The 26,245-nt window shown below is 39.8% G+C and overlaps 1 protein-coding gene across 4 annotated transcripts in view; it reads left to right on the top strand.

Annotated features, from left to right (window-relative positions):
- The first annotated feature begins 63 nt into the window (after positions 1-63).
- Positions 64-26,245, top strand: part of NIPA2 (non imprinted in Prader-Willi/Angelman syndrome 2) — a 36,318-nt gene continuing 10,136 nt past the window's right edge. The window contains exons 1-6 of one of the 4 annotated variants that reach the window (XM_008583615.1): positions 64-192; positions 381-471; positions 571-706; positions 13,001-13,237; positions 14,664-14,720; positions 25,216-25,306. In XM_008583615.1, coding sequence (XP_008581837.1) covers positions 13,099-13,237; positions 14,664-14,720; positions 25,216-25,306 — 287 coding nt within the window. In that variant the 5' untranslated portion in view covers positions 64-192; positions 381-471; positions 571-706; positions 13,001-13,098. Of the gene's footprint in view, positions 193-380; positions 472-570; positions 707-5,430; positions 5,478-13,000; positions 13,238-14,663; positions 14,721-25,215; positions 25,307-26,245 lie in introns of those variants that run through there. The other 3 variants (XM_008583612.1, XM_008583613.1, XM_008583614.1) reach the window with 3 other exon arrangements.

Below are 26,245 nucleotides of genomic sequence, written 5' to 3' on the forward strand. Positions count from 1 at the left end.
CGGCCTGCGCGGGGCTGTGAGCCGAGGCCGGGCCGGGTCGCCGACGCGGGCGAGGCCGCCCCTCCTGCGGGCGCGCCTAACCGCCTTGCGCCGGGGGTTGCTGCGGGCCGCTTCCCTTTCCCCGACTCCTGAGGTGGACGCGCTTTCCTAATAATCCGCAGTGAGGAAGCCCGGACAAGCGGTAGATCTGCTGTAAGGTTTTGAACTTGGCTGTTTTAATCCTTTAACTTTTATAAAATCACTCGGTCTTACTTCTTCTCTATACAGTGGTGCAACACTCGATATGTTTAGTTTTGTGGTTGTGCCTCTTTAATTTATTGGATTGTCATTTCATTTAATACGGGATTGTATCTTAAGTTCTGTATCTTTTGTTTAATAAGGGGAAATACGGGAGAGTAGAGAGCTGTCACTCCAGAAGCTGTCTGTTGAAGCAGTATGTTATTCTCGATTGAGTAGGTTTTGCGTTAGTTGGTAAGTAAAGTGAATATGGAGGCTAGTAACCAAATTTTAAAAAGTACTTAGCAACTTTATTTAGTCCTTTTGTCTACTTATGTGTTTTCTTCTTTCCAGGCTGGAGCTACTCTGCCAGGGTTTAAAACTTTAAATGGGAATAAAGGGTAGTACTTACGAGGAAATGAGAGTGAATAAATCATCTCTAACCTCTTCTAGCCTTTTTTCCGTAAGAGAGACCATATTAAACTTACATGTAAGTTAAAATTTTCATTTATAACCAATGTTGCTGAATTAGGATTGGAGATTTAAGTTTTGTAGTACTATTTTTAAAAATAATATGCAAAATGAGAGGTTAGAAAAAATTAAAGCGAACCTTAGGTAGCAGTGAAAACCAAGCAGAAGTAAAGATTAAGAACTCTAAAGTTTTAATATGATGTGGGCAGCCTCCTGTAGAAGTACAGTCCAGTTTACTTTCTGGGTGGCCCTCTGCATCTGACTTTACCTCTGGGAAGTTTGGTTTCTTTAGCTGTAAAGTGGTGATAAAATACCTTCTTCTCATTGTGTAGAGTAGAATTGATGTGTGAAAATCATCAGAACAGTGTTTAGGTAGGTGCTCAGTGAGGTTTAGTTATTATTATCAGGGAGAAATAATAATATGAAGAATCTCAGTTGTTTTCAGAGTATTTCTATTGTATAGTAATGGTTCACTCATATTTAAAACAGACGACTTGGAATATTGCATTTATTTTCCATAGAAGGTATAATAAGCTTTATCTAAATGTACCTGATTGGTAAGTGTTGTGATATTGAACAGGAAGACACTTCTTTGTAGAAAATATAACAGTGGGTCGGGGGCCAAGAGGGAATGTGAGATGTAGGTCAAAGGATACTAAGTAGCAGGCATGTAGGATGAAGTCTGGGAATCTTATGTACAACATGATGACTGCAGTTTATAAAATTGTATTGTATTAGGGATTTTTGTTAAAGTATGTTTTAGCTGCTTTTGTCACCAAAGAAAGTAACTATTTGAGACAATAGATATGTTAATTAGCTTCCCTAGAGTAACCATTTTACTGTCTATATGCATCCCATAACATCATATTGTTAACTGCAAATACAATACAGTTTATTAAAGAAATAAAATAAAAGCCCCTACTTGACAACGAGCTTTAAAAAAAAGACTTCTCTAGCAACACTGAGGGTTGTGATCCGTTGCCGGACACGGAAAAAGACAAAAAAAAAAAAAAAAAGACTTCTCTAGCAACACTGAGGGTTGTGATCCGTTGCCGGACACGGAAAAAAAAAAAAAAAAAAAAAAAAAAAAAAAAAAGACTTCTCTGTGTTGTAGAACTAAGGGCACCCCTCAGACTAGAGCAGTTCTCAGCCTTAAACATTTCTGCATATCTAACTTTTTGTTTTATGCCAATAAACTTGAAATAGAACTGTATAAAGTATGGCTGTAGATGAAAAGAAATTATGACCTGGCAAAATAAATGGATTGCAGATGTTTTCCATGTCTTTTTTTTTTTTTTTTTTCCTTTTTGTCTTTTTGTGTGACCGGCAACGGATCGCAACCCTCAGTGTCGCACCCGTACCGGACCAGGACCGGCAACGGGATCGCAACCCTCGGTGTTGCGCCCGCACCTCGCTCAGCCAGTGAGCGGCCGGTCTGTATGTGGGATCCGAACCCTCGGCGGGAGCACCGCCATGCTACAGTGCGCCACCGGGCCGGCCCCTTTCCATGTCTTTTGTATTTGTGTATAGCCTATAGGGCCCCACATGATCTGACAGTCACCTTACTCTGCTGCTTACCTACCCTCACTCACTCAGAATCAGTCACAATGGCCTTTCTTTTCCTAGGAAACGGCACACCTGCTCATACCTCAGAGCCTCTGCACTTGCATCTCTCTCTGCTTTGTTCTTTTCCCATCTTGAATTTCAAGACTTTGCTCAGTGTTACCTCCTCAGCGAGGCCTCCTAACCACCCTAGTTAAAATAGAAGCCCCCCAACTCAACTCCCCAGTGCCCTTAACATGCTTTATTTTTCACCATAGCATTTACCATTTTCCAATATGATGAATGTCTTTATTTTATTGTTTCACCCTACATTCTAGAATGTAGTATGTACTCAGTAAATCTTTGTCAGTTAAATAAATGAGATAAGCAAGCCACCTGTTCACAGGGAGCCACAGTGAAGGGGATACGAGTAACCGTAATACAGGCTAGAAAATAAGTGTCCAAAGAACGATGCAGGTTAAAGGATAGGGAATTCAGAAAAGATTGTGATTACTCTGGCTTGTGGAATGAAAGCAGGGCTTCCTTTCAGAGATTCTTTTTGAACTGGGCCCTTTAAGAAGAAAGGAATCGTGTAAACAAAGATATGGAGGAGGAAAAGCAGGAGTAGGTTAGAATGGCAGCAGTGTGCTGACCTCGGGTAGAATACAGGGTATGTGAAATATGGGAATAGGAAATGAGATTTTAAAGGTAGATTTGGAATGAATGGTGAAGAGTCTTAGTTATTGGGTTATAAAATTTGAGCTTCTTGCTGTAAACAGTGGGTAGTAATTCTCACTTTTTAAGCAGAAGAATGAGATTGGCAGAGGTGTGTTTTATAGAGCAGCATGGCAGCATCACGCTTATAAGCTGGACTAGGGTCGGGAGAGATGTGGAGGTGCAGGGTCTTGTCAGGCAGTGCAGGTGCGAGGCTGTATTTCAAAGGTAGAGTCCATCTGGCCCTCTTGGTTCTTATGTCTACTTTGGATAATGAGGATGGTGAAGCCCTTGTCAGTGCACAAGGAGGGGCAGATGGGGCAGACATGATGACCTACAGTGAGAGCCTGGTTTGAGCTGCCACTTGCTTGTGTTCCAACTCTGGGACTAAAAGGAGACTCCATTGGGAAAGGCAGAAAGCTAAGGATGAGGAGACCTGGGTTGTAGTCCTGGTTTTGCTGTCTGTCAGCTATGTGACAAGTTACTTCATGTCTCTGTACCTGGTTCATCCTGGGTCTTGACCATGTATCTTTTCAAGCCTTTGTGAAAATAAAATGTCAAAAGTGCTGTGGCAGGCTTAAAGCTGGATATGTACTTTAGTTGGTACAATTTTTAAAGTTTCCTAACTGTGGTGATTATGTTGCCTACTGTTAGTTATTTTGCAACGCAAATCTTTTTTTTTTTTTTTTTCTCCTCTGACTGGTAAGGGAATTGCAACCCTCAGCACTGTGTGGTCTGCACCACGCTCGGCCAGTGGGCGCACCGGCCAGCCCTATGTAGGATCCGAACCCGTGGCCTCGGTGCTACCAGCGCCGCACTCTCCCACGTGAGCCACGGGGCCGGCCCAAAACAAATCTTAATTTAGGCTTTCTTCATAGATGTTGGAATACTAGTCCATTTTTTCCTATTCTTTAAATTATGTGTTCTCCACATTATTTTGGAAAGTGTCCCAATTTTATTTTTTTGAGATGTATTTATTTCATTTTTAACATGCTTGCATTTAATGAGAGTTTACAAGTATTTATAAATATTAGTAAGATCAGTTGTGAATATTAAGTTTAAAATTTAGAGAAAACAAGCTGGAAATTCTAAGAGTTTTTAAAAGTGTGTTTAAAATTTGAATAGGTTGTTTTTAGAATTTTTTTTTTTTTTTTTTTTTTTTTTTTTTTCCGTGTCCGGCAACGGATTGCAACCCTCAGTGTTGCCCCCGTACCGGACCGGGGACCGGCAACGGGATTGCAAGCCTCGGCATTGCTCCCGCGCCTCGCTCAGCCAGTGAGCGGGAGCCGGTCTGCATGTGGGATCCGAACCCTCGGACGGGAGCGCCGCCGCGCTTCCCAAGCGGCGCACTATCCAGTGCGCCACCGGGCCGGCGCATAGAATTTTTAATTCTCTCAGCTGTGGAATCCTTGAAGACAGGGACCTTTGATCGTCTTTGTAACTCCAGTGCCTGGCACATAATAGCTGCTCAGTATGTTGATTGAGCAAACGGCCACATGCAAATAACAGTAAGAGGTGAGGGTTACTCCATCTGAGTCCCTCTGAAAAGTAAGATGGGCAGGTTACCAACTGGAGCTTATCATCTCTGATTTGGGAACCTACCTGAAGTGAAATTTAGCAAGTTTTCTTGTTTAGCTGTCTATAAGCCTGGCCTGGCTCCATGGTTCCATGGCTCCATGGCTAATTCTTCCCCCCACCCCCCTTTTACTTTAATAGCAGTTTTAGTTTTACAAGAAATTGAGCAGAAAGTACAGGTAGTTCCCATACCCTCTCCATGAGCACATACATGGTTTTTCCTGTTATTGACGTGTTACATTAGTGTGGTACATTTTTTACAGTTATGAACCAATATTGATATATTATTATTAACTTACATTGGGATCTTCTCTTTGTATTATCCAGTTCTCACAGCTAATTCATTTATCTTTTATATTGTTTATTAATATTATTTTTTTTACACTGTAAGATGTGAAGCAGTTGGCTGTGGGGGAGGGGAAGGGGGAAGGAAATAGGGTGGGAGAAGGAAGAAGGAGGAGGGGCATGATTGAGGCCTGTGGCACACCCCTCATTCCCACAGGGGAGACGAGGGGGCTTCCAGCAGTGGCTTGGTCATTGCTGGGCTGGATGCAGATGTCAGGGGTGTGTGGCTCAAGCCCTCGGTCCCCCACTGCCTTGGCTGGGGAGCCCAGGGCGCTTCCTGTGGTGGCTTGGTGGTCATTGCTGGGCTGGTTGGGGGTGTTTGGGGGGCATGGCTGAGGCCCGTGGCCCTCCCCCCTCCCTGGCTTGGGAGCCCAGGGGGCTTCCAGTTCTTCTAAGTTTTATAGGTGTTCTTTGATCATGTAAGACCTTTACTAGTTAACATCACACATTGTTTCTGGTCTGTGGTATTCTGTTTTTTCTTTCAGTTCTGTGTTGGATTATTCACTGTTCCTACTACTTAAACTCTGCACTGGAACTAATTTGTTGACCTTTGCTTACTTCTAAAATGGAGGAACTTCCTATGGGGACCAGCATTTGAGAGCCCTGTGGTTGAGGTAAATTGCTCCTTTGCTGCTGATTACCTGGGGAGGGCTTTTTATGCAGCTCAGATTTTAATGGTTGACTTTATAGGTACTTCCGGTCTCGTGAGATCTGGTACACCTGGGTTGTGTAGAAACTCTGGTCTGGGCCTGAGTCTTTTCAGCAAACTGCACCTCCTATAGTTCTCTATTCCTGACCAGTCTCGACTGAGTGGGCCTGTGCTAATTGGAGGGCATATCAACTTTTCATGCTTTGCCCCAGTGTTCCCCTGGTGGGCCCATCTCCCCTGCTGCCCACACTCCAAACACTTCCCATGTGATGGGCCATGCACTGGTCCCTTGCGATGACTCACTGGCCTCTAAGTGGCCCCTTTTTTTAGTTGTCTGTGGCTGATCACTCCTATGTGGGTCCATGGGAACCCTGTTAGTGGTCTTGCTGGCCCAAGAGCCACCAAGGCTCTCTTCTCCCCTGCCACCTCCAAGCAACTTCATACAAAAGGCACAGCTGTGGCTTTTGCCAGTTCCTGCTCCGTGCATTCACCAGTTCCAGACTTGAAGCGGCTGGATTTTGAAATGGTGGGAGTGGTCTTTTTTTTCTCTCATCAAGGCTTCTCCTGCCTTCATGAACTCCATAGGTCTCTCCTCTTCTTTCCCTGAGCTCTAGCAGCCCCAGCTTGGCTGTCCTTGATTTTTAATAGTTGTGAATTGGTTGATTTGGGAGAGACAGACACTGGGAACAGTCTGTTCTGCCATCTTGACTGGAAGCCCATAGCTAATTATTAAGAATAAAAAATACCTCTGTTGTAGGCTCTCCCAGGTGTGATTGACCTTCGGTTACAGAGGGTGGGAGCATTCCTAGGTCTCAGAGTAGCAAAGCAACTATTCCTTTTAGGACATTCACACTGATGTCCTATTTTCAAACTAAGTAAAAATGAGATTATTTACATTAGTGGCTGAAGGCTGCTTTATAATTTGAAGGCTTGCAAATTTTATGTTGCTTACTATCCCCCGCCCTTGTCCCCCAAGTATAGTTCTGTGAGTGAACAAATGAAACAAATAACCAAATAACCTTAATTCTGGAAAGGCTTATAAATCAAATTTGCCACCATAAATGAGTGCCCTCTGCGGGGAAACCAGCACAAAGAACCAAAGTAATTGTCTTTGAGGAACTTGAAGAGTTTATCTTTGATGATAGAACAGTAATTGAGAATTAAAATTTCATAAGGCTGACTATAATCGCAATAAGTGGAAAGAAAAGAAAACATCCATGGGCTGGAGTTATTGGAGAAACTTTTGTACCACAGCTTGAAGTGTGCCCTGGCCTTGAGTGAGGAGCAGGCCCCAGGTAGGGGAGGAGGAGGAGAGCTGTTAGCTGTCATGGGAAGGAAGGAGAGGGTCATGAGATGTGTGGGCAGTGGGGGTGCCTGTCTCATGGGCATTAGGATCCTGTGGGTAGGCGAGGGGCAGCCTGGCCACAGAGACTCGAAAGCCACACGTACACAATGGTCAGAAAAGGCCTTTACTTTGTGTATGTTTGGAATTTTCTATTACACATAGGTAAAAATAAAAAGGAAAGGGGAAAATAGATTTTCAGTGGCCATTTGTTCAGTTTTCAATAGAGTTTCGAGTTTTATTTTACAAAGTTTATGTAAAATAATTGTGGAAAAAATTCATGTATAAGCCATGTTAAAGTTAGGAGCAGTAACTTCCAGTGACCTTAGGATAAAGTGAATAAAATTCCACTCTAGGTATTGTTTTAATCACCTCTTGACCTTGTTGGTTGGGGAGGGATCCCCGCCCCAAGACACTGACACTGGGGCAGAGGAGATTGACAGCATTTCCTTAGTCATCTGTCCTCAGCCCAGGGGAGGAGGACACTGCACACCATGCAGGGCCTCACAGAAATTGTGCTCAGAACAGAGTGGGGAAACGGGCTGTGGAAGGCAGGCTTTGTCATCCCCCTGGTTCCTGAAGGAAGATGCAGTTGCTTGTTTTAAGTCCTCGGGCTGGCATAGCAGTGAAGCACACAACTCAGGCATAAGCTGGGACTGTGCCTGATTTCTGGGAAAAGGAGAGATGTTTGGCTTCAGGATCTTATCCCAGGAGCAGAGTGGGGGAGGGGAGCGGGGATGGGCTTGTGGTGAGGCCATTCAAAGCTTTTCCAGTTTTACCAGATGTCAAGGTAACTCATAATATTGGGTCTTAATTTTAGACCTTATACCACGGGTTTGTAACTTGCATTTAGTGAAAGTTAACATTAAGTCTCAATACTTACTAGTAGATTAAGCAGTTGTACTCCTACATTTGATATTTGAAAGTCAGGTTCATGTAAGTACAGTCTGAATTTGGATTAATGAGGATATCATTATACCGGGATTAGAATTGTAGATAAACCTGACTTATTTCTGGGTATCATCTTTGCAGATAATAAAGTTTCATTTTATTGATTTCAGAATGTTCAGACTATAAGTTTGATTTGTTCTATTCAGACCTTCAAAAGGAAGATTTATGAACCACAGAACTTGAAAAAATTTATAGTGAAAAATACCACTGTCAAGTAGTTGCTTTCTCAGTAGAACTTGCATGATCATTAAGAACATTGCTTCATGAGGGTAGTGGTTAAAGGATGATGAAGATTTTTACATCAGGTGATTTTAAGGGATGCCTTCATTCAAAGTTAGGTGAGGCGCTCATTAGAATGATATACCTGCTGAGAAAGCTGAAGTGTTTGGGTAGCTAGGTTTTTTACTCCCATTTTCCCAGATTCTGTAAACATCATTTTTGCATTTTCACTTGCATCTAGTACTACCACTTCCCAGCATACTTTGATAACTTTTTACTATTCTCAAGTTTATAGGCTGTAAGACACTGGTTGCATGTTAGGATACTGATCTAAATGATGCTGTGGTTTTCTGTGTGTTAACGGGCACTTCAGAATAGGCAACTTTATGTTTTACGGCCAACTATGAATTATTTCATTCATCTGTGTTCACCCAGAAAACATATTAAGACATATTTTGAGACTACCAAAAGCTAGGTGCACATGCTAAAAAGGTGAATAATGTGTAGGAGCCAGCAGTCTGGTGAGGGTGACTAGCTCCTGAACACAGATGAACCAGTCATGTAGGATGTGGTGGGAACACTTTTTTGTTTTTAGTTATAATCTTATGCTGTATAGAAATAGTGATTGTCCCTAACCATTTTATTCCGAAATTCTCCTACCTCCCCTGTCCCTGCATGAGTTCACATCTCTGTAACTGATTGTTACAGTCAGCAAGGCTCTCCCGTCTGCAGTTACTTCACAGGCATGCTGCAGTTGAGGCTTGCAGTGATGACCGATGTTTGGCACATAAAGAGGGCAATACCTTATATTGTTTAGCTTCTTTCTTATTTCTGTTTGTAACTCACTCAAGGTCACACACCCAGTGAGAGGCAGGATGGAGTCCCCAAACTCCCCACTTAGGACTTTTCTCATGGCATCATCTTGCCTTATGAGTAACTCAGGGAGGACTAGGGATGCTTTTCCAGATCCCGTATGCAGTTTTGGAAAGGTTTCAAGGGGACGGCTAATCTCATCCATGTTATATATGATTGATACTTACAAAAACTTGGTGCCTTTCTGCCTTGAATGTTTTGGTATGGTCTTTATATGTTTTGGTATGGTCTTGTCGTAGACTGTGGGGGTGACCTTGCTTTTGGGACTTGCTAATGTTTCCATCTTGGCATCCCTGCAGATTTGGAGCATTGAAGAATGTGTCTTAAAAACCTTAATATGAGGGCCGGCCTGTGGCTCACTTGGGAGAGTGTGGTGCCGATAACACCAAGGCCACGGGTTCGGATCCTATATAGGGATGGCCGGTTAGCTCACTGGCGTGGTGCTGAAAACACAAAACCAAGAGTTAAGATCCCCTTACTGGTCATCTTTAAAACAAACAAACAAACAAAAAACCTTAATATGGAAATGTTCAGACATACACAAAAAAGTAGATAGAATAACACAGTGATCCCCTATGTGTCTGTCAACCAGCTTTTCATTGTCTATTTTCTGCAGACAAGTTTTAGTGTTTTGAAATGGTGATGGGGGCCGGCCCGTGGCTCACTTGGGAGAGTGCGGTGCTGATAACACCAAGGACCTGGGTTCGGATCCCATATGGGGATGGCCGGTTGGCTCACTGGGTGAGCGTGGTGCTGGCAACACCAAGTCAAGGGTTAAGATCCCCTTACCGGTCATCTTTAAAAAAAAAAAAAAAGAAATTGTGATGGAAATTTTATACTTATGCATAGTAAGCCTGTTCATGTGTATAAGTTAGCTATCTCAATGGCATATAGGAATAAGCATTTATGATCCTGCTCACAGGTCTGTGGGTCAGCTGGGATAATTCTGTTGTGTGTGTTTCACTCTATTGTGATCAGTGGGCTACCTGGGGCATGCTCTTCACATGGCCATGGCAGGGTGCAAAGGGGCCATCGGAAATATGAGGGGCCTCTTTGGGTGTAGTCTTGGAACTGGCACTCTGACACTTACACCTGCCTTTCATTGGGTAAGGCAGACTTGATGGTCAAGCCCCAAATCAGTGGGGTGAGGAAGAATATTCTTATTGAAGTGTGTAGGAAGCATAATGTGCCTCAACAGGCAAACCAAAACACTGGCCTTTTTCTTTAGTTTGGAGTGATATCAACTCAGTGTGATAATACTGTATTTACCATTATTATGGTACGTTATCATCCCTTAGGTATTTAACTGTCTCTTGTCTACACTTCCCTAATCCAGAGAGCTTAGCATAATGCTTAACTCATACAGTGTATGTCCAGTGAATACTGTTTGAGTGAATGAGTAAAGTAATTGGGCTAGGCGGATAGAAGTTAATTTGCTTTCGTTAAAGCCAGAATCTCATAACTTGAATAATGGAAAAACTTGGCCAGTTAGTGAGGATTGTGACTGAGTTGCAGATTAGTTCTGGGACTCTGTAGTTAAATTGTGGGACTAAAAATCCTAAACATACTAGCAAGTTGGACTGACATTTACAAGTAATCATAAACTGTATTAGTCCGTTTAGGTTGCTTGTAACAAAATACCTGAAACTGGGTGATTTATAAAGAAAAACGACATTTATTGCGTACAGCTTCTGAAACTGGGAAGACCAAAGTCCATTTGCTGGTGGTGACAGTTACCCAGGGGTCTCACATTGTAAGATGGTGGAAGCAAAGAGAACAGAGAGAGAGAGAAAGACAGACTCTTCTTTTAAAGCCCTCAAAACCACACCCTTGACCACCATTTTTAATCCATTCACTACTGCACGGTCTTACAATCCAAACATCTCTTCAAGGCCCCACCTTTCAACTACCATAATAGGATTTCCCACCCCTGGGGTTATAGTTTAACAATATAGGCTGGTAACTTTCAGTGAAACAAGCCAGATGACATTCCAGTAAGGCAATTAAGTGATCCATTAACAAAAGCTTGATCTTAGAAAACATTCCTTCTCCTCCTAGCAATTTTCCAGTATCTTTACACATTAATCAGTAGCTAGTCTGTCCTTGAGCCAGCAACCTTGCTGTGCCACAAATCTTTATCTTACACCAGAGACTTTTTATAGGCTGAGGAAAATTTCCAGTTCTCCGCAAGGTCAATATTTGAAACTGCAAGGCTTTGGAAAACCAGGCACTGTGAAGTACATTTGCTTTAAGAATCTTCTACATCTTCACCCATTTTATTTATTTAAAAGAAAAAGCAAAACTATAGATCAGGTTGGCACAGTTAAGACAAAAGCATTTAGGGCCGACCCCATGGCGCACTTGGGAGAGTGCGGCGCTGGGAGTGCAGCAGTGCTCCTGCCGCGGGTTCGGATCCTATATAGGAATGGCTGGTGTGCTCACTGGCTGAGCGCGGTGTGGACAACACCAAGCCAAGGGTTGCGATCCCCTTACCGGTCACGAAAAAGGCCAAAAAAAAAAAAAAAAAAAGACAAAAGCATTTAAAGCAAAGTTGCTATCATTTAACATGGCAAGTCCTTTTAACTTACTTCAGGTGAGGGCTGATGATGTCATCATCTCAGGGCAGCTGCAGTGGCATCATTCCTGGTGCTGTGAATTGGGTGTAATTACCAATTGTTGAAACTCCGGAATGGGATTCTGCTCCATAAGATAGTTGATTCTGAGTCCAGAGAGTTTGTTAATGTTAAAGCTGTCCAGGACATTACTGCTTTCAGAGTGTCTAGTCTTTTGTAAGATTTTTGATCAATTACGAGTCTTTTGTTTAAGAACAGGATGTCTCATACAAGTTACAAACACCCTCTTTAAGGCCAGGAAAATTTAGAGAACTGCATTTGTAGAGAAGATGTTATTTCCCCCTTTATGGTCAAGGCATTCCTCATAAAAGAATTGATGATCAATATCTAGATTGAAAAGGTCTTTCTTTTCTTTGTATAAATCTCTTGGTGTTGGGAAGGCTCTTTCCCAGGTGATGATAGAAAGAAGCATCTCGGCTTACTTTCAGTGGTCTGTCCCACGTGCGGGGGGGAGGAGATGAACATCAGGATGCAGCAGCAGTTTAGGCCAAATTATGGCAAACATGAGGGATCAGCAACTTGGAAGTGAGACATGCTTTTGGGGCGAAGCAACAAAAAGTGACACCTACTCTCATAACAGTCACAGTGGGGGCTAAGTTTCTAATACATAAAACTTGAGGGACACAATTCAGGTTTCAGCGAGTTTTGGGGGGACATAATTCAATCCACTACATAAACCTTGTTGCTAAATATTTCTTTCTTCTGCTTTGTACACTTTAGTTCATTTTTCAGCAGAGTTCATGAGTTGGTCATTTGGAAAACAACCTGCAGTCTTTGGTAAACCCCTGCTTCCCGTCTGGTCTTGTGGTTGAGCCCTCTTGGTGCTGTGGTCTTTAGGTTCTCTTGAGTCCACCAATACCACATACCACTCCCTGGCAGACATCCCTCTGCTGTAATCATCGTTTGCTAACAAAATAATGTGAAACCTGCCTTCTCTCAACATACCTCCAAATAGGCTAAATAAATAATCATATGCTTATGTATTATATATTATACTATAAATATAATATATATTATGTATTATATATTTCTGAGAAGGAAACGTATTATGGTGGGGAAATTTTGAGTTCCTCAGTATAGATTATTCATAAAGGACACTTTTGTGAAATTGATAAATGTATTTATAAACTTGACTGGTATATTGTTATGCCTGATTATTTTCTTCTGTAAAAATTTTTTTTCCTTATTAGCAAAGGTTTATTACTGTGGACTGTCAGCTAAGACTGTAAACATTTTCTTTTTAGATATGGAACCAGAATTTATAAATTCAATTTTATCTTGGTTTTAAATCACAATCTTTTACCATTGGAACAAATATAATTAGATTGGTGTTAAATTTAAATAATAAATATATTTATTATCAATCATAGTAATAAAGAAAATATAAAGAGAAATGGAGTAAAATTTTGAAATTCATGTGAGTTGTCATGACCATTCTTGGAAAATCTCATTTTGCTTTGTGTTGTTTAGATTTGAAGACTGCATCATCCTGCCTCCAGTACCAGTACCAGTAGTTCTCTGTTCTGTGGTCAATGTGATTCACAGAAACTTCTTCAGTAACAAACGAAATGAGCCAGGGACGTGGAAAATATGACTTTTATATTGGTCTGGGATTGGCTATGAGCTCCAGCATTTTCATTGGAGGGAGTTTCATTTTGAAAAAAAAAGGCCTTCTGCGACTTGCCAGAAAAGGCTCCATGAGAGCAGGTAGGTTGTGTCCTGAGCAGCTTGAAAGGACCACAGTGTGCACTAACATACTCAGGTTCTCTATAAATACCACATTTTCATTCCTAGTGAGTATATTTGAAACTTTGAACTGTTCAAGAATACTAAATGTTTATAGTGAATTGTTTTGTAACTAGAAAATTATAAGTAAGGAGAGGTCAAAATTAACTACCTACTGCTGCAATTATTATGAAAGTGGGAAGAGGGACCAATGCCAAATTAGCATCCAGACTTTTCTTTAAATTTGACTGTGTCTGCAGAGAAGGAAATAAGCTTCCATTAATAGAATCAGTCTTCTTGAAGGCTATCTTTTGTCCGTGATAGTAGAAGTTCCAACTTGCTTTATACATTTTTCCTGATGATCTCAAATTGGCAGGAAAGAAAGAGGGCTTCCTTGGAATTAAGAGTACCCAGCTGAGTGAACTTATGAGTGGCATAGGTTGTTTCCCCAGAAACTGCTAACAAGTCACAAGACCCTGGGGGTACTTAATGTGAGTGAGCCCCTCTCTGACTCCTCTGGGTGGGGTGTTAATGAGAGCTCCCAGCATTATGTGGCATTATGGTTACGTTCTGTCATTCTGCCTCTGCTTCAGAGTAGACCTGCTTTGGCAGTAAAATATATCACCTTCTCTCTTTTTCCTGTGCCGTCTCTGTGGCCAAACCTAATTCAGCACTCTTAAAACATAAAATAGCATCCTCTATTGGGTTTTAGTGGACACAGGAGGAAGGATTGGCATCTCTTTCCTGTTCTCCAGTCCCTCATCCTTGGTCCTATAACAGATACTCTCATTGTCAGTGATGGACATTCTTGTAAAGGATTCATTCACCATGGTTTTTTCTTCTGAACTTAAGTACTCATTGCTTCCTGACGTTATTAATTTGGTTGAGAGGAAAGCCAAAGAAAAGGCAGAATGTACAGCCTGGCTCCCCAGACTGAGCACAGCACTCACTATTTATGTCTGGCCAGCATAGGACCACTGTCTCTAAGGTTACTGCCTCGTAAGTGGGGCTGACCCACACCTAAATGGCTTATCCACTTTCAGACCAATTAATCTGTAGTTGGGCTGCTTCTTATTGCTTCATTTTCTTTACTTTGTTTATGGAAGCTGTTCACAAAACAGAAGAAGGAATTATAAGCTGAATATACTGGATTGATTTAGTTTCTTCGCTCAAAAGTATGGTACAAAACTAAACTTTTAAAAAATATTCTCATGATTTTTATATCCCCCTTTCTAAGATAATCAGAGAAATATTGTTAAGAAATTCCCTTATATAATCATGCAGAAACATTTATTTAAACTAGTAATAATCAGCAACCAAGATATTTCTTAATCTGTCACTAATAGTTATCATTTTATACCAGAGTCTAATAATCTTTCAAAGGAGTGAAATATTTCTCTATTTACAGGTCAAGGTGGCCATGCATATCTTAAAGAATGGTTGTGGTGGGCCGGACTGTTGTCAAGTATGTATAAGAGAACATTCCAAGAAAATGTAGCTGTATATTAAAATATTTGCATATACTATTAGAACCTCTTATTATTGGAAAATTTAAAAACTAAGTAAATCTTTTGTTTTTTTAATTAACAAAACTCAAAATATATAATATTTAAGCCTGTAAAAGCCATTCAGCAGTTTAATAGCTTATTTACTTTCAATGACAACACTTTTTTTAAACCTATCTGATTAACACGTTTGATATACTTGTGTATTTTTTACCCTGCTCACCTTAAAAAGGTAATTTTGAAAGTGAAAGTTTGTAAAGTCCTGTTTTTAGTTCTTCCCTCTCCATTGGTTCTCATCCAAATTGAAAAAGAGGTATGTATTTGATAAGACCTGATGATCACCTTTAAAAAGTAATTCTTTTTAAAGAAAAAATTATCCTTAAGACACTGAACCTTGATTATTCATTCAACAAATATTTATTGATCATCTCTTATATGCCAGGTATTGTTCTAGATGCTGGAGATACATTAGAGGAAAAATTGAAAAATTCCTATCCCTGTGAAACTTACATTCTAGGTGGGAGACAAACAATAAATGAGATAAATAAGTTAAAGAGAGTGTGTGTGTGCACACTAAGGAGAAGGAGTAAAGTCAGGAAGGGGGGGTATAACATGGAGGATAGATAGGTTTAAAATTTTAGATATGGTGCCAGGGCAAGCTTCACCGAAAAGATAATATGTGAAGAAAAGATATAAAGGAAGTAAGGGATCTGGTCACATAGATATTTGGGTTAAGAACATTTAAAGCTGGTAGAAATAGTAACTGAAGGCCATGAGGTGCAACCATGCCTGACCATGCCTGGCCAACTCCAGGATGGCCCTCGGTTACTCTCACCTCTGTTATATTCACACCTTTGTGTAATCCCCTTTCACACTGAGTTAGTGATCAGTGTGATCAGAGAATGCCGTGGAAGTGATGATGTTGACTTCTGAGATTAAGTCATAGAAGGCATAGCACCTTTTTCCTTGATCGCTTGAATCACTTGCTCTGGGGAAAGCCAGTAATTTGGTGTAGGAAGTACCTGGGCTGACAGGATGGGGTGATGTCATGAATTTGATCTGGATGTGTTAAAGTTAGAAATGCCTGTAAGATATTCAAATAGATGTGTGAAGTTGGTAGTTAGATAGGTCTGGGAATTCTGCAAATGGGTCCAGGCTGGAGATAAAAGTTTGGGATTCACCACTGCTATTTAAAGCCACAAGATTGGACGAGACCATGTAGGAAATGAGAATAGTTATAAAAAGAGGCTCAAGATAGAGACCTGAGAGCATTCCGGGTCTATGTAGAGTGCAGGAGGAGGAGTGGGAAGAAGCTGAAAAGGAGCAGCCAGTGTGGTAGGAGGAGACTGAGGGAGCTTGATATTGTGGGAGCCAAGTGAAGAAAGCATCTGAGGGGCAGAAGGTGCTTGTGTGTGTCAGGTGGTGCTGCTTTAGAGTAGGTGCGATGAGGATTGAAAGTGACCATTGAGTTTAGCAGTGTACAAGTCCTTGGTGACCTTGAGAACAGCAGTTTTGTTATTAAAACTCTTACACAAAACTTTTGAACAAAAAGCAATGTTGGCGTTTATGGTAATGGTGGACTAGGTAATTGAATCAACATTCCTGCTGAAAAAAAGTTAAAAAGCTGGACAAAAGATAAATATCATCCTCTCAAAAGCATCAAACAGTTAACTTGATAGTGAAGACTTACTTGGCCAAGATCAAGGAAAGGATTAGAGTCAGAAGGATAAGCTGCAGATATGAGTATTTATGCCCTGGAGATAATTGGAGACTCAAGAGGAGAGGAGATGGCTGAGAGATAGGGTAAACCTTTGAACTGTGCTAACAAGGGTCAGCGTCTGGTGCTGCCAAGAAGGAGAAACACTACCTGCTCTGGGCTGGTACTGTGGAAAGGCTGCATCTTGGGACTGCACTGGAATCATTTGTGTGCACTGGATAGCCTATAGCCTTGCCCTCTGGCACCTCAGGAGAAAGTAAATGTTCTTTCTTGGAGTTATGTTATCATCTTGACCTTAAATTGTTTCAATAAGTAATTTTTAAAATGTACCCCCGCAAAAAAGTACATTAGATTAAGAAAATTTTACAAAAACAACAGAAAGAAACCTGACCAATTGACTCTCCAGATATTAGAAATATCACAACCATAAAACAGCTGTGCTTATGACAATAAACTGTATTATAACAATGTTACAAATTTGGAAAAGAACTAGAAAATAATTATAAAATTAAAAAATGCATAAACAAAAATTGAATGCATTAGTTTAATACAGTAGCTTAGGTGTGGTTGAAGAGAGACAGTGAATTGAAGGTAGTTTGGAAGAAATCTAGAATGAAGCAAGCAGAGACAAAAGGATAGAGAATACAGGTAAGAGGATTATGGAAAGAATAAAGTTAAGAGGATATGGAGGGACAGACAGAAGCAATGTTTGAAGAGGAAATGGCCGAGAATTTTCTAGAACTAACCAAAATTATGAAACACAGATTCAAGAAGCCCAGTCAGACCTACCCAGAATCTGTGAAAGGAAAACTGGACCTAAACACACCATAGTAAAATTGATGAAAACCAGAGACAGAATAACTTAAAAGCAGTTAGAGAAAAATTTGTTACCTCAAAGGGGTAACAAATTGAAAGCTGAGTTTTCAGCAACATTGGAAGTAGAAAACAGTAGGAAATACATTCTCAAAGTGCAACAAACATGTTTTGGACAAACTAAAACTTACAGTGTAACTATACTACAGCAGATTTAAAAGCATATTTAGTTAGCAGAAGGAAGTTGATACAGATAGGAGTTTAGAGATACAGGAAGAGACTGGTGAGTATGTGAGTACATCTGAGTGATTGCTGATGAATACAAATAATAAAAATGGCTCATGGATTTCAAATATCCATACACAAAATTTAAAAACACAACAATTAAAATAAGTTGGGAAGGACAAAATGGATTAAAGGGTTTTAAGTTTCTGGTATTGTCTGGAAGGAGAGCAAGGCTAAACATTAACATTAGACAGGTTAGGATGCATGTTGTAATGTCTAGGGTATCTCATAAATAGATCGAGTATTCAGCTTTCTAATTAATGGAAGAAAGAATGGAATGATAAAGTTTTTTTTAAAGCAAGAAAGATGAAGAAGAAGAACATGGTCTAGGCAAGACTAATAGTACATAAGAAAATGGAAGTAGTCAGGCAAAATCCAGAAAGAGACTTGCTTTAAGCTTTTTTTTTTTTTTTTGTCCTCTTTGAGACCTGCCGCACCGCGCTCAGCCAGTGAGCACTGTGAGCGCACCGGTCATCCCTATAGAGGATCCGAACCCGTGGTGGGAGCGCTGCTGCACTCCCAGCACCGCACTCTCCCGAGTGCGCCACGGGCTCGGCCCATTTTTTTTTTTTTTCCTTTTTAAGGAAGTCAATGTCATGCATAAATAGGATTGCAAGACTATTGTAGGTAAAAAGATGTTTGAGGCATTACAGCCAAATTCCTTGATTGAATTCTAGTAGGGGGAGAAGGTCTGCCCACTGACTGACCGAGCGCCAGAGAGGCCTGCCCATCAACCAAGCAGGAGCTATGGTAGCTTACCGCATACTCAACTGCACTGATACAAGAAGAGTCGCCAGCAGAACCTACAAATAGAGGAGGAAGTCTTTTCCCTCATAGCACACTGCAGAGTAACAGAAGAAACAGGTGTCCTACAAGATGACCAAATGTCAGTGAAAAAACACAAGAACTACAGATAAACAGGAAGGTTTGACACCACTGAAGGAATATGGTAATTCTCAAGTACTAGATTCACTAGAGCAGGAAACCCTTGAGATGTCTGAAAAGGAATTCTGAGCACTGATCTTAAGAAAACTCAGAGAGAAGAATCAATTAGAGAACACAATGAAATAAGAAAAAATATCTAAGATATGAAGGAGGAAATTTGCAAAGAGATTAATACCTTAAAAAAGAATGTAACAGAAATCCTAGAACTGAAGGATTCACTCAGTGAAGTAAAAAACAGAACACAGCTTGAGCAGCAGGCTAGAGCAAGCAGAAGAATTTCAGACCTCAAACATGGTCCTTTTGAAATAACCGAGGCAGACCAAAACAAGGAGAAAAGAATTTTTAAAAATGAAGAAAATCTAAGAGAGCTAGCAGACAACCTCAAGTGCACAAACATCTGAATCATGGGTATTCCAGAAGGGAAGGAGAAAGGAAAAGGCTTTGACCCTATTCAAAGAAATAATAACAGAGAATTTCCCAGGTATAGGGAGAGATGCAGACCTTCAGATCCAGGGAGCCCATGATTCCCAAACAGATTCAGTCCAAAAAGATCCTCTCCAAGACACAGTGTAGTCTAACTGGCAGAGCTCAAAGAGAGAATTCTAAAATTAGCAAGAGAAAAGCATCAAGTCAACTATAAGGGAACCCCCATCAGACTAACAGTAGACTTCTCAACAGAAACCTTACAGGCTAGAAGAAAATGGGGTGATATATTCAAAATACTAAAAGATAAAAACTGCCAGCCAAAAATTCTATACCAAGCAAGATTGTGTTTCAGAAATGAGGGAGAAATAATGTATTTCCCAGACAAACAAAAATTATGGAAGTTCACTACCACATGACCAGCCCTGCAAGAAATACTCAAAGGAGTCCTGCCTCCAGAATCTGAAAAATTATAATCAGTGTTGCAGATTTGTAAGAGCAAAACCCACTGTTAAAACCAAAATGTAACAAGAAAGAGAAAGAAGCTATATCGTGTCACCTCAAAAATCCAATTAACATTGAAGATGAAAAATAAAAGTGGAAGTAAGGAAAAGATGATATAAAATATCAATACAAAAAGCAATATAATGACAGGAGTAAAGCAAACCTATCAATAACAACCCTAAATGTAAATGGGTTAAACTCCCCATTCAAAAGACACAGACTAATTGGATTAAAAAGCTAGACCCAGCTATATACTGTCTTCAGGAGACCCACCTCAACTATAAAGACAGCACAGACTACAAGTGAAGGGATGGAAGAAAATATACCATGGAAATGGAACCCCCAAATGAGCAGGAGTAGCTATTCTTATATCAGATAAAATAGACTTCAAACCAAAAAGCATAGAAAGAGACAAGGCCATTATATGGCCAGCCCATGGCTCATTTGGGAGAGTGTGGTGCTGATAACACCAAGGCTGTGGGTTCAGATCCCTATATAGGGATGGCCAGTTAGATCACTTGGGAGAGCGTGATGCTGACAACACCAAGTCAAGGGTTAAGATCCCCTTACCAGTCATCTTTAAAAAAAAAAAAAGCCATTATATAACAATAAAGGAATCTATCCAGTTAGAAAACATAACAATCATAAACATGTATATACCCAACTCTGGAGCACCTGTATTTGTAAAGCAAACATTCTTAGACCTAAAAAAATAGATAGACACCAATACAACAATAGTGGGTGACCTGAACACCCCTCCCTGAGCATTGGACAGATCTTCCAGGCAACAAATCAACACACATGACATAAACTACACCTTAGTCTATTTGGACCTGGCAGACATCTACAGAACATTTCATACAACAACTACAGAATACACATTCTTCTTGTCACATGGAACATTCTTCAGGATAGACCATGTTAGGTCACAGATCAAGTCTCAGCAAATTTTAAAAAACTTGAAATCATTCCAAGTATCTTTTTAGACCACAATGGATTAAAAGTGGAAATCAATAACAAGCAAAATTCTGGAAGCTATACCAGTGCATGGAAACTACACAACACTTTTCAATGACCTATGGGTCCAAGAAGAAATTAAACAGAAAATCAGAAAAATTCTTGAAACTAATGAAAGTTAAGATATATCTGGGCCAGCCCGTGACTCACTCGGGAGAGTGCGGTGCTGATAGCACCAAGGCCCCAGGTTCGGATCCCACATAGGGATGGCCGGTTCGCTCACTGGCTGAGCGTGGTGCTGACAACACCAAGTCAAGGGTTAAGATCCCCTTACCGGTCATCTTTAAAAAAAAAAAAAAATGATATATCATACCCAAACCTGTGGGATACTGCAAAAGCAGTATGAAGAGGGAAACTTATTGCAATAAACACATCAAAAGAATGGAGAAAGATTTTAAAAAAGAAAGCAATGGAAAGACTTCAAATAAATGACCTAACTATGCCTCAAAGAACTAGAAAACAACAATCCAATCCTAAAGCTAGTAGACGAAGAGAAATAAGTAAGATTGGGGCAAAACTAACTGAAATAGAGACCCAAAAAATGATACAAAAGATCCATGAAACGAAAAGTTTTTTGAGAAGATAAATAAAATAGACAAACCATTAGTTAGGTTAACAAGAAAATGAAGAGAGAAGACCCAAATTAAAAAAATCAGAAATGAAAAGGGAGATATTACAGCCGACACCACAGAGATATGAAGAATCATCAGAGATTATTATAAATAACTATATGCCAATACGTATGGAAACCTGGAGGAAATGGATATATTACTGTACACATACAAATTTCCAAGAGTGAACCAAGAAGAAATAGAAAACCTGGACAGACCAATAACAAGCAAAGAGATTGAAGCAGTAAGAATGAAAAGCCCAGGACTGACTTTACAGCTGAATTTTATCAAATCTTTAAAGAAGAATTAATACCACTTCTCTTGAAAATTTTCCAAAAAATTGAAACAGAAGCCATTCTCCCAAACTCATTCTATGAGGCCTGTATCACCCTGTTACCAAAACCAGATAAAGATATAGCAAAAAAAGAAAGTTACAGTTCAGTATCCTTGATGAACATAGATGCAAAAATCCTCTACAAAATATTAGAGGTCAAAATACAGTAACACATGAAAAAAAATTACATACCATGATCAAGTGAGATTCATTCTAGGGATGCAAGTATGGTTCAACATATGCAAGTCAATAAATGTGATACACCACATCAACAAAACCAAGGACAAACACCATGTGATTATCTCATGATTATCTCAAGAGATGCAGAAAAAACATTCACCAAAATTCAACATTGCTTCATGATTAAGACTGTCAGCAAATTAGGCATAGAAGGAAATTATCTCAAGCCAATAAAAGCCATTTATGACAAACCAACTGCCAGTATCATCTTTAATAGGAAAAGTTGAAAGCTTTTCTTTTCAGAACAGGAACAAGACAGGGATGTCCACTTTCACCACACCTGTTTAACATCATATTGGAAGTACTAGCCAGAGCATTCAGGCTGTAGAAAGAAAGAAAGGGTATCCAGATTGGAAAGAATAAAGTTAAAGTATCCCTGATTGCAGATGACATGATCTTATATATAGAAAAAGCTATAGACTACTAAAAAACTCTTAGAGCTGATTAACAGTTTCAGTAATGTTGAATGATATAAAATTAACACCCCCAGATCAGTAGCGTTTATTTACTCCAGTAACAAACTAGCAGAAAAAGAAACCAAGAAAGGAAGGCCATTTACAATAGTTACCAAACAAATAAAATACCTAGGAATCATTTTAGCCAAGGAGGCAAAAGATCTCTACAATGAGAACTACAAAACTACTGAAAGAAATTAGAGAGGACACAAAAAGATCAAAAGACATACCATACTTTTGGATGGAAAGAATTAATGTGAAAATGTCCATTCTACCCAAAGCAATTTACAGATTCAATGCAATACCCATCAAAATACCAGTGACATTCTTCACAGAAATAGAAAAATCAATCCTAAAATTCGTATGGAAGTATAGAAGACCCTAAATAACCAAAGTAATCCTGAATAAAATAATAAAGCTAGAGGCGTAACACTACCCAACTTCAAATTATATTACAAAGCTGTTGTAACCAAAATGGCATGTTAGTGGCATAAAAACAGACTCTTGGATCAGTGGAACAGAATAGAATACCCGGCAGTCAACCCAAATTCTTACAGCCAACTGTTCTTTGACAAAGGCTGGAAGAACACACTTTGGGGAAAAGACAGCCTCTTCAATAAATGGTGCTGGGAAAGTTGGACTTCTATATGTAGGAGAATGAAACTGGACTTGTACCTCTCACCATATGCTAAAATCAACTCAAAATGGATTAAAAACTGAAGTATAAGACCCAAAACCATAAATTACTAAGGGGAAGCACTCCAGGAAGTAGGACTGGGCAAAGACTTTATGAATAAGACCCCAAAAGCACAAGCAACAAAATAAAAAATAGACAAATGGAACTGTGTCAAACTAAAAAGCTTCAGCACAGCAGAGGAAACAATTAGAGCAGAAGGACAACCTACAGGATGGGAGAAAATATTTACAAACTATACATGCAACAAGGGGTTAATATCCATAATATATAAAGAACTCAACTCTACAGTGAAAAACCAAATAATCCAATTTAAAAATGGGCAAAGGAGATGAGTAGAAATTTTTCAAAGGAAGATATATAAGTGGCCAACAGGTACATGAAAAAATGCTCATCATTAGTAGTCATCAGAGAAATGCAATCAAAATCACATTGAGATATCACCTCAGACCAGTTCAACTGGCCAAAATTAAAAAGACCTAGAATAACAAATGCTGGCAAGGATGTGGGGAAAGAGGAACTCTTTACACTGTTGGTGGGACTGTCAGTTAGCACAGCCATTATGGAAAATAGTGTGGAAATTTCTCAAAACATCTACAGATAGAACTGCCATATTATCCAGCAATCCCACTACTGTGCATATATCCAAAGGAATGGAAATCATCATGTCAGAGGGATTCCTGCACTGCCATGTTCACCATAGCTCTATTTATAATAGCCAAAGTATGGAACCAACCTAAGTGTCCATCAATGGACGACTGGATAAGGAAAATGTATATATACACAATGCAGTACTACTCAGCCATAAAAAAGAATGAAATTCTGCCATTTGCAACAACATGGATGAGTCGAGAAAATTATGGTAAGTGAAATAAGCCAGGCGAGGATAGAGAAATACCACATGTTCTCACTCATAACTGGGTGCTAAGAAAGAAGGAAAGGAAGGAAGAGAGAAAGAGACAAAGAAAGGACCAAAACAGTACATTGAACTTTCAGAAGGAGACAACAAACTTAAGGACACTAGAGATGGTGGGGAGGCAGAGTGGGGGTTTGGGGAGGGATAGATTGGGTAAAGGGCATAAAGAAAAATCACACTTTGTAATAACGAATATGCTTATAATAAAAAATTTTAAAAACCAACTCCAGTAGGAACTAACCATCTATAGAATACATTTTAGGAATTAAAGGAAAAAGTTTATTTAGTGAATGAAAAAGCACACTGCAAAGTTTGGAAAAAAAAAATTGCAACATGGTTAACCAACAGACGATTCATGCCCAAAATATTTACTTACCTTAAATCAGTAATAGATAGGGGATAACCTTGAACAGCTATTTCCCTGAAAGATTTCACATGGCCAATAAAGAAATGAAAATTGGAAATGCAATTGAAAACATCCTGTACCCTCACAAATTAACAGATATTTAGGTCTGACCATGCCCAGTGTTGGGGAGAATGTGGAACAAAAGGAGCTTTCTACACTGACTGCTGTGTGAAAATTGGCATAGCCATTTTAGAAAACACTGTAGCCAAGAGGTATCCTTTTGTGAAATTACGCCTCTCCCCTGCAGTGGCTTTTCAACTCAGATAATATCCTTAATGGGACTCACAAAGGTCCTGTTCAGAGTGGCCTGGCACCCTCTGACTCACCAGCCAGTCTCCCCTTGCTGGAGCCACACAGGCTTTTTTGGTGTTGAGATATGCCCAAGGTTTTCTTCAGTCAGGGTTTTTGTATTTGCTATTCTCCCTGCTTGGGAAGTGTTACCCCAGATAGGTGCATGGTATAAACCTCCTTGCTCAACTTCAGACTGTTCAAAAATTTCTTTATGTGAGAGCCCCTAACTAACACCACAGCGTGAAGTAGGTTACTTCCTCCTTTGCTTTGTTTTTTTGTCATAGCACTTTTAAACACTTGACATATGCATTTTGTTTGTCTCCCTTCCCCCATGAAAAATGTGAGTTTTATGAAAGCAGTGTCTTTGTTTTGGTTCCTGATGCATTTCCTGATCCTAGAACAGGAACTGGCACATAGTATGAGTTCGGGTTTAAAAAAAGAGGAGCCAGTGAAAAAGACTTGGGAGGAGTGCCTTTATATCAGTGTTGGCATCTTTTAATTGATTTGTGTTTCTTGTCCTAGGATAAAAATATCTATTTAAAATTTTTCCTGAAACACGTATGTGAGCATTAACTAGATTCCTTCAATTTAAATTATAGATTTGTGTTGTTTCTAATTGATTTGGGCTCTATTCTGGTGTTGGTAATTTACAGGAGAACCATAACCCTTACTAGTAGATGGGAGGAAATACGGAAGTTACTAAATATGGTTGGACTAATATATAGATGTTGCATAAAATGCAGGCATTTCTAAGTTGATTACATGAATTCCTATCTGAGACCTTTTTTTCTGTTCATATCCAAGTGGGAGCTGGGGAGGTGGCCAACTTTGCTGCTTATGCGTTTGCACCAGCCACACTTGTGACTCCACTGGGAGCTCTCAGCGTCCTAGTAAGGTAAGGACACTACGTTTCACATGTGGAAAGTCAGTGTTTTAATCTGTGAAATACTCAGTACTGTCTTATTACATGTGTTCAGCATAATTTATATATCAGCAACCTTTACTTTCGCTTTTACACTATGTAGTAATTTGCTTTTAAAAGTTAATTTTGTGCATAGGCAAGCTATGAGTTTTTGGGAGAAAATGATTTTATGCTTTGTCTTGCTTGTATTCAGAACCAGCACTAGTTCTACTTTAATTTCAAATTTTTAAAATTCCAAGTTAGCTTGTCTGAACGTTTATCATTCAGCACCCATACACTTTGGTAGGTTGTGGTTGGTGATGAGTAAATTTCTATACCTACTACAGATAATTACTGACTGGGGCAAGGTTACATGCTCCTCCTGAAGACTGGCCAGGGGTGCATGTTTTGAACAAGCAGTTCATGACTTGTCAAGTTTCTGTTATTTTAGTCATTAGTCCAAACAACTCAGCCCATTTTGAAGTCTGGATTTTGGTTACTATTCCCAAAGCTGATTGATAGAAATTTCTATCCTTTTTTCCACCCCAAGAAACTATATATTAAAATAGGGTTATGGTACAAGTCTTTACCCTTACTTATTTTTTTATTGTACCATTATGATATTTATTGGCTTATACTATATTTTCTTTTTACGATGGATAAAACTAGCTATGTTATTGAAACTTGGTAATTTATTTAATAGGCAAGTTATATACAATTCAATGAAACATAAGAGAGATGTATCAACCAGTGGAAATAAATTAAAATTGAGCAAATTTTAAGCATTGGTTTGCATATAGATTGTTAATTAGAACATAAATTTGGGGCCGGCCCGGTGGCGCACTGGAGAGTGTGCCGCTTGGGAGTGTGGCGGCGCTCCCGCCGAGGGTTCGGATCCCATGTGGAGACCGGTTCCCGCTCACTGGCTGAGCG

The sequence above is a fragment of the Galeopterus variegatus genome, unplaced genomic scaffold (assembly GCF_000696425.1).
Source record: "Galeopterus variegatus unplaced genomic scaffold, G_variegatus-3.0.2 Scaffold2979, whole genome shotgun sequence".
NCBI classification, from domain to species: domain Eukaryota; kingdom Metazoa; phylum Chordata; class Mammalia; order Dermoptera; family Cynocephalidae; genus Galeopterus; species Galeopterus variegatus.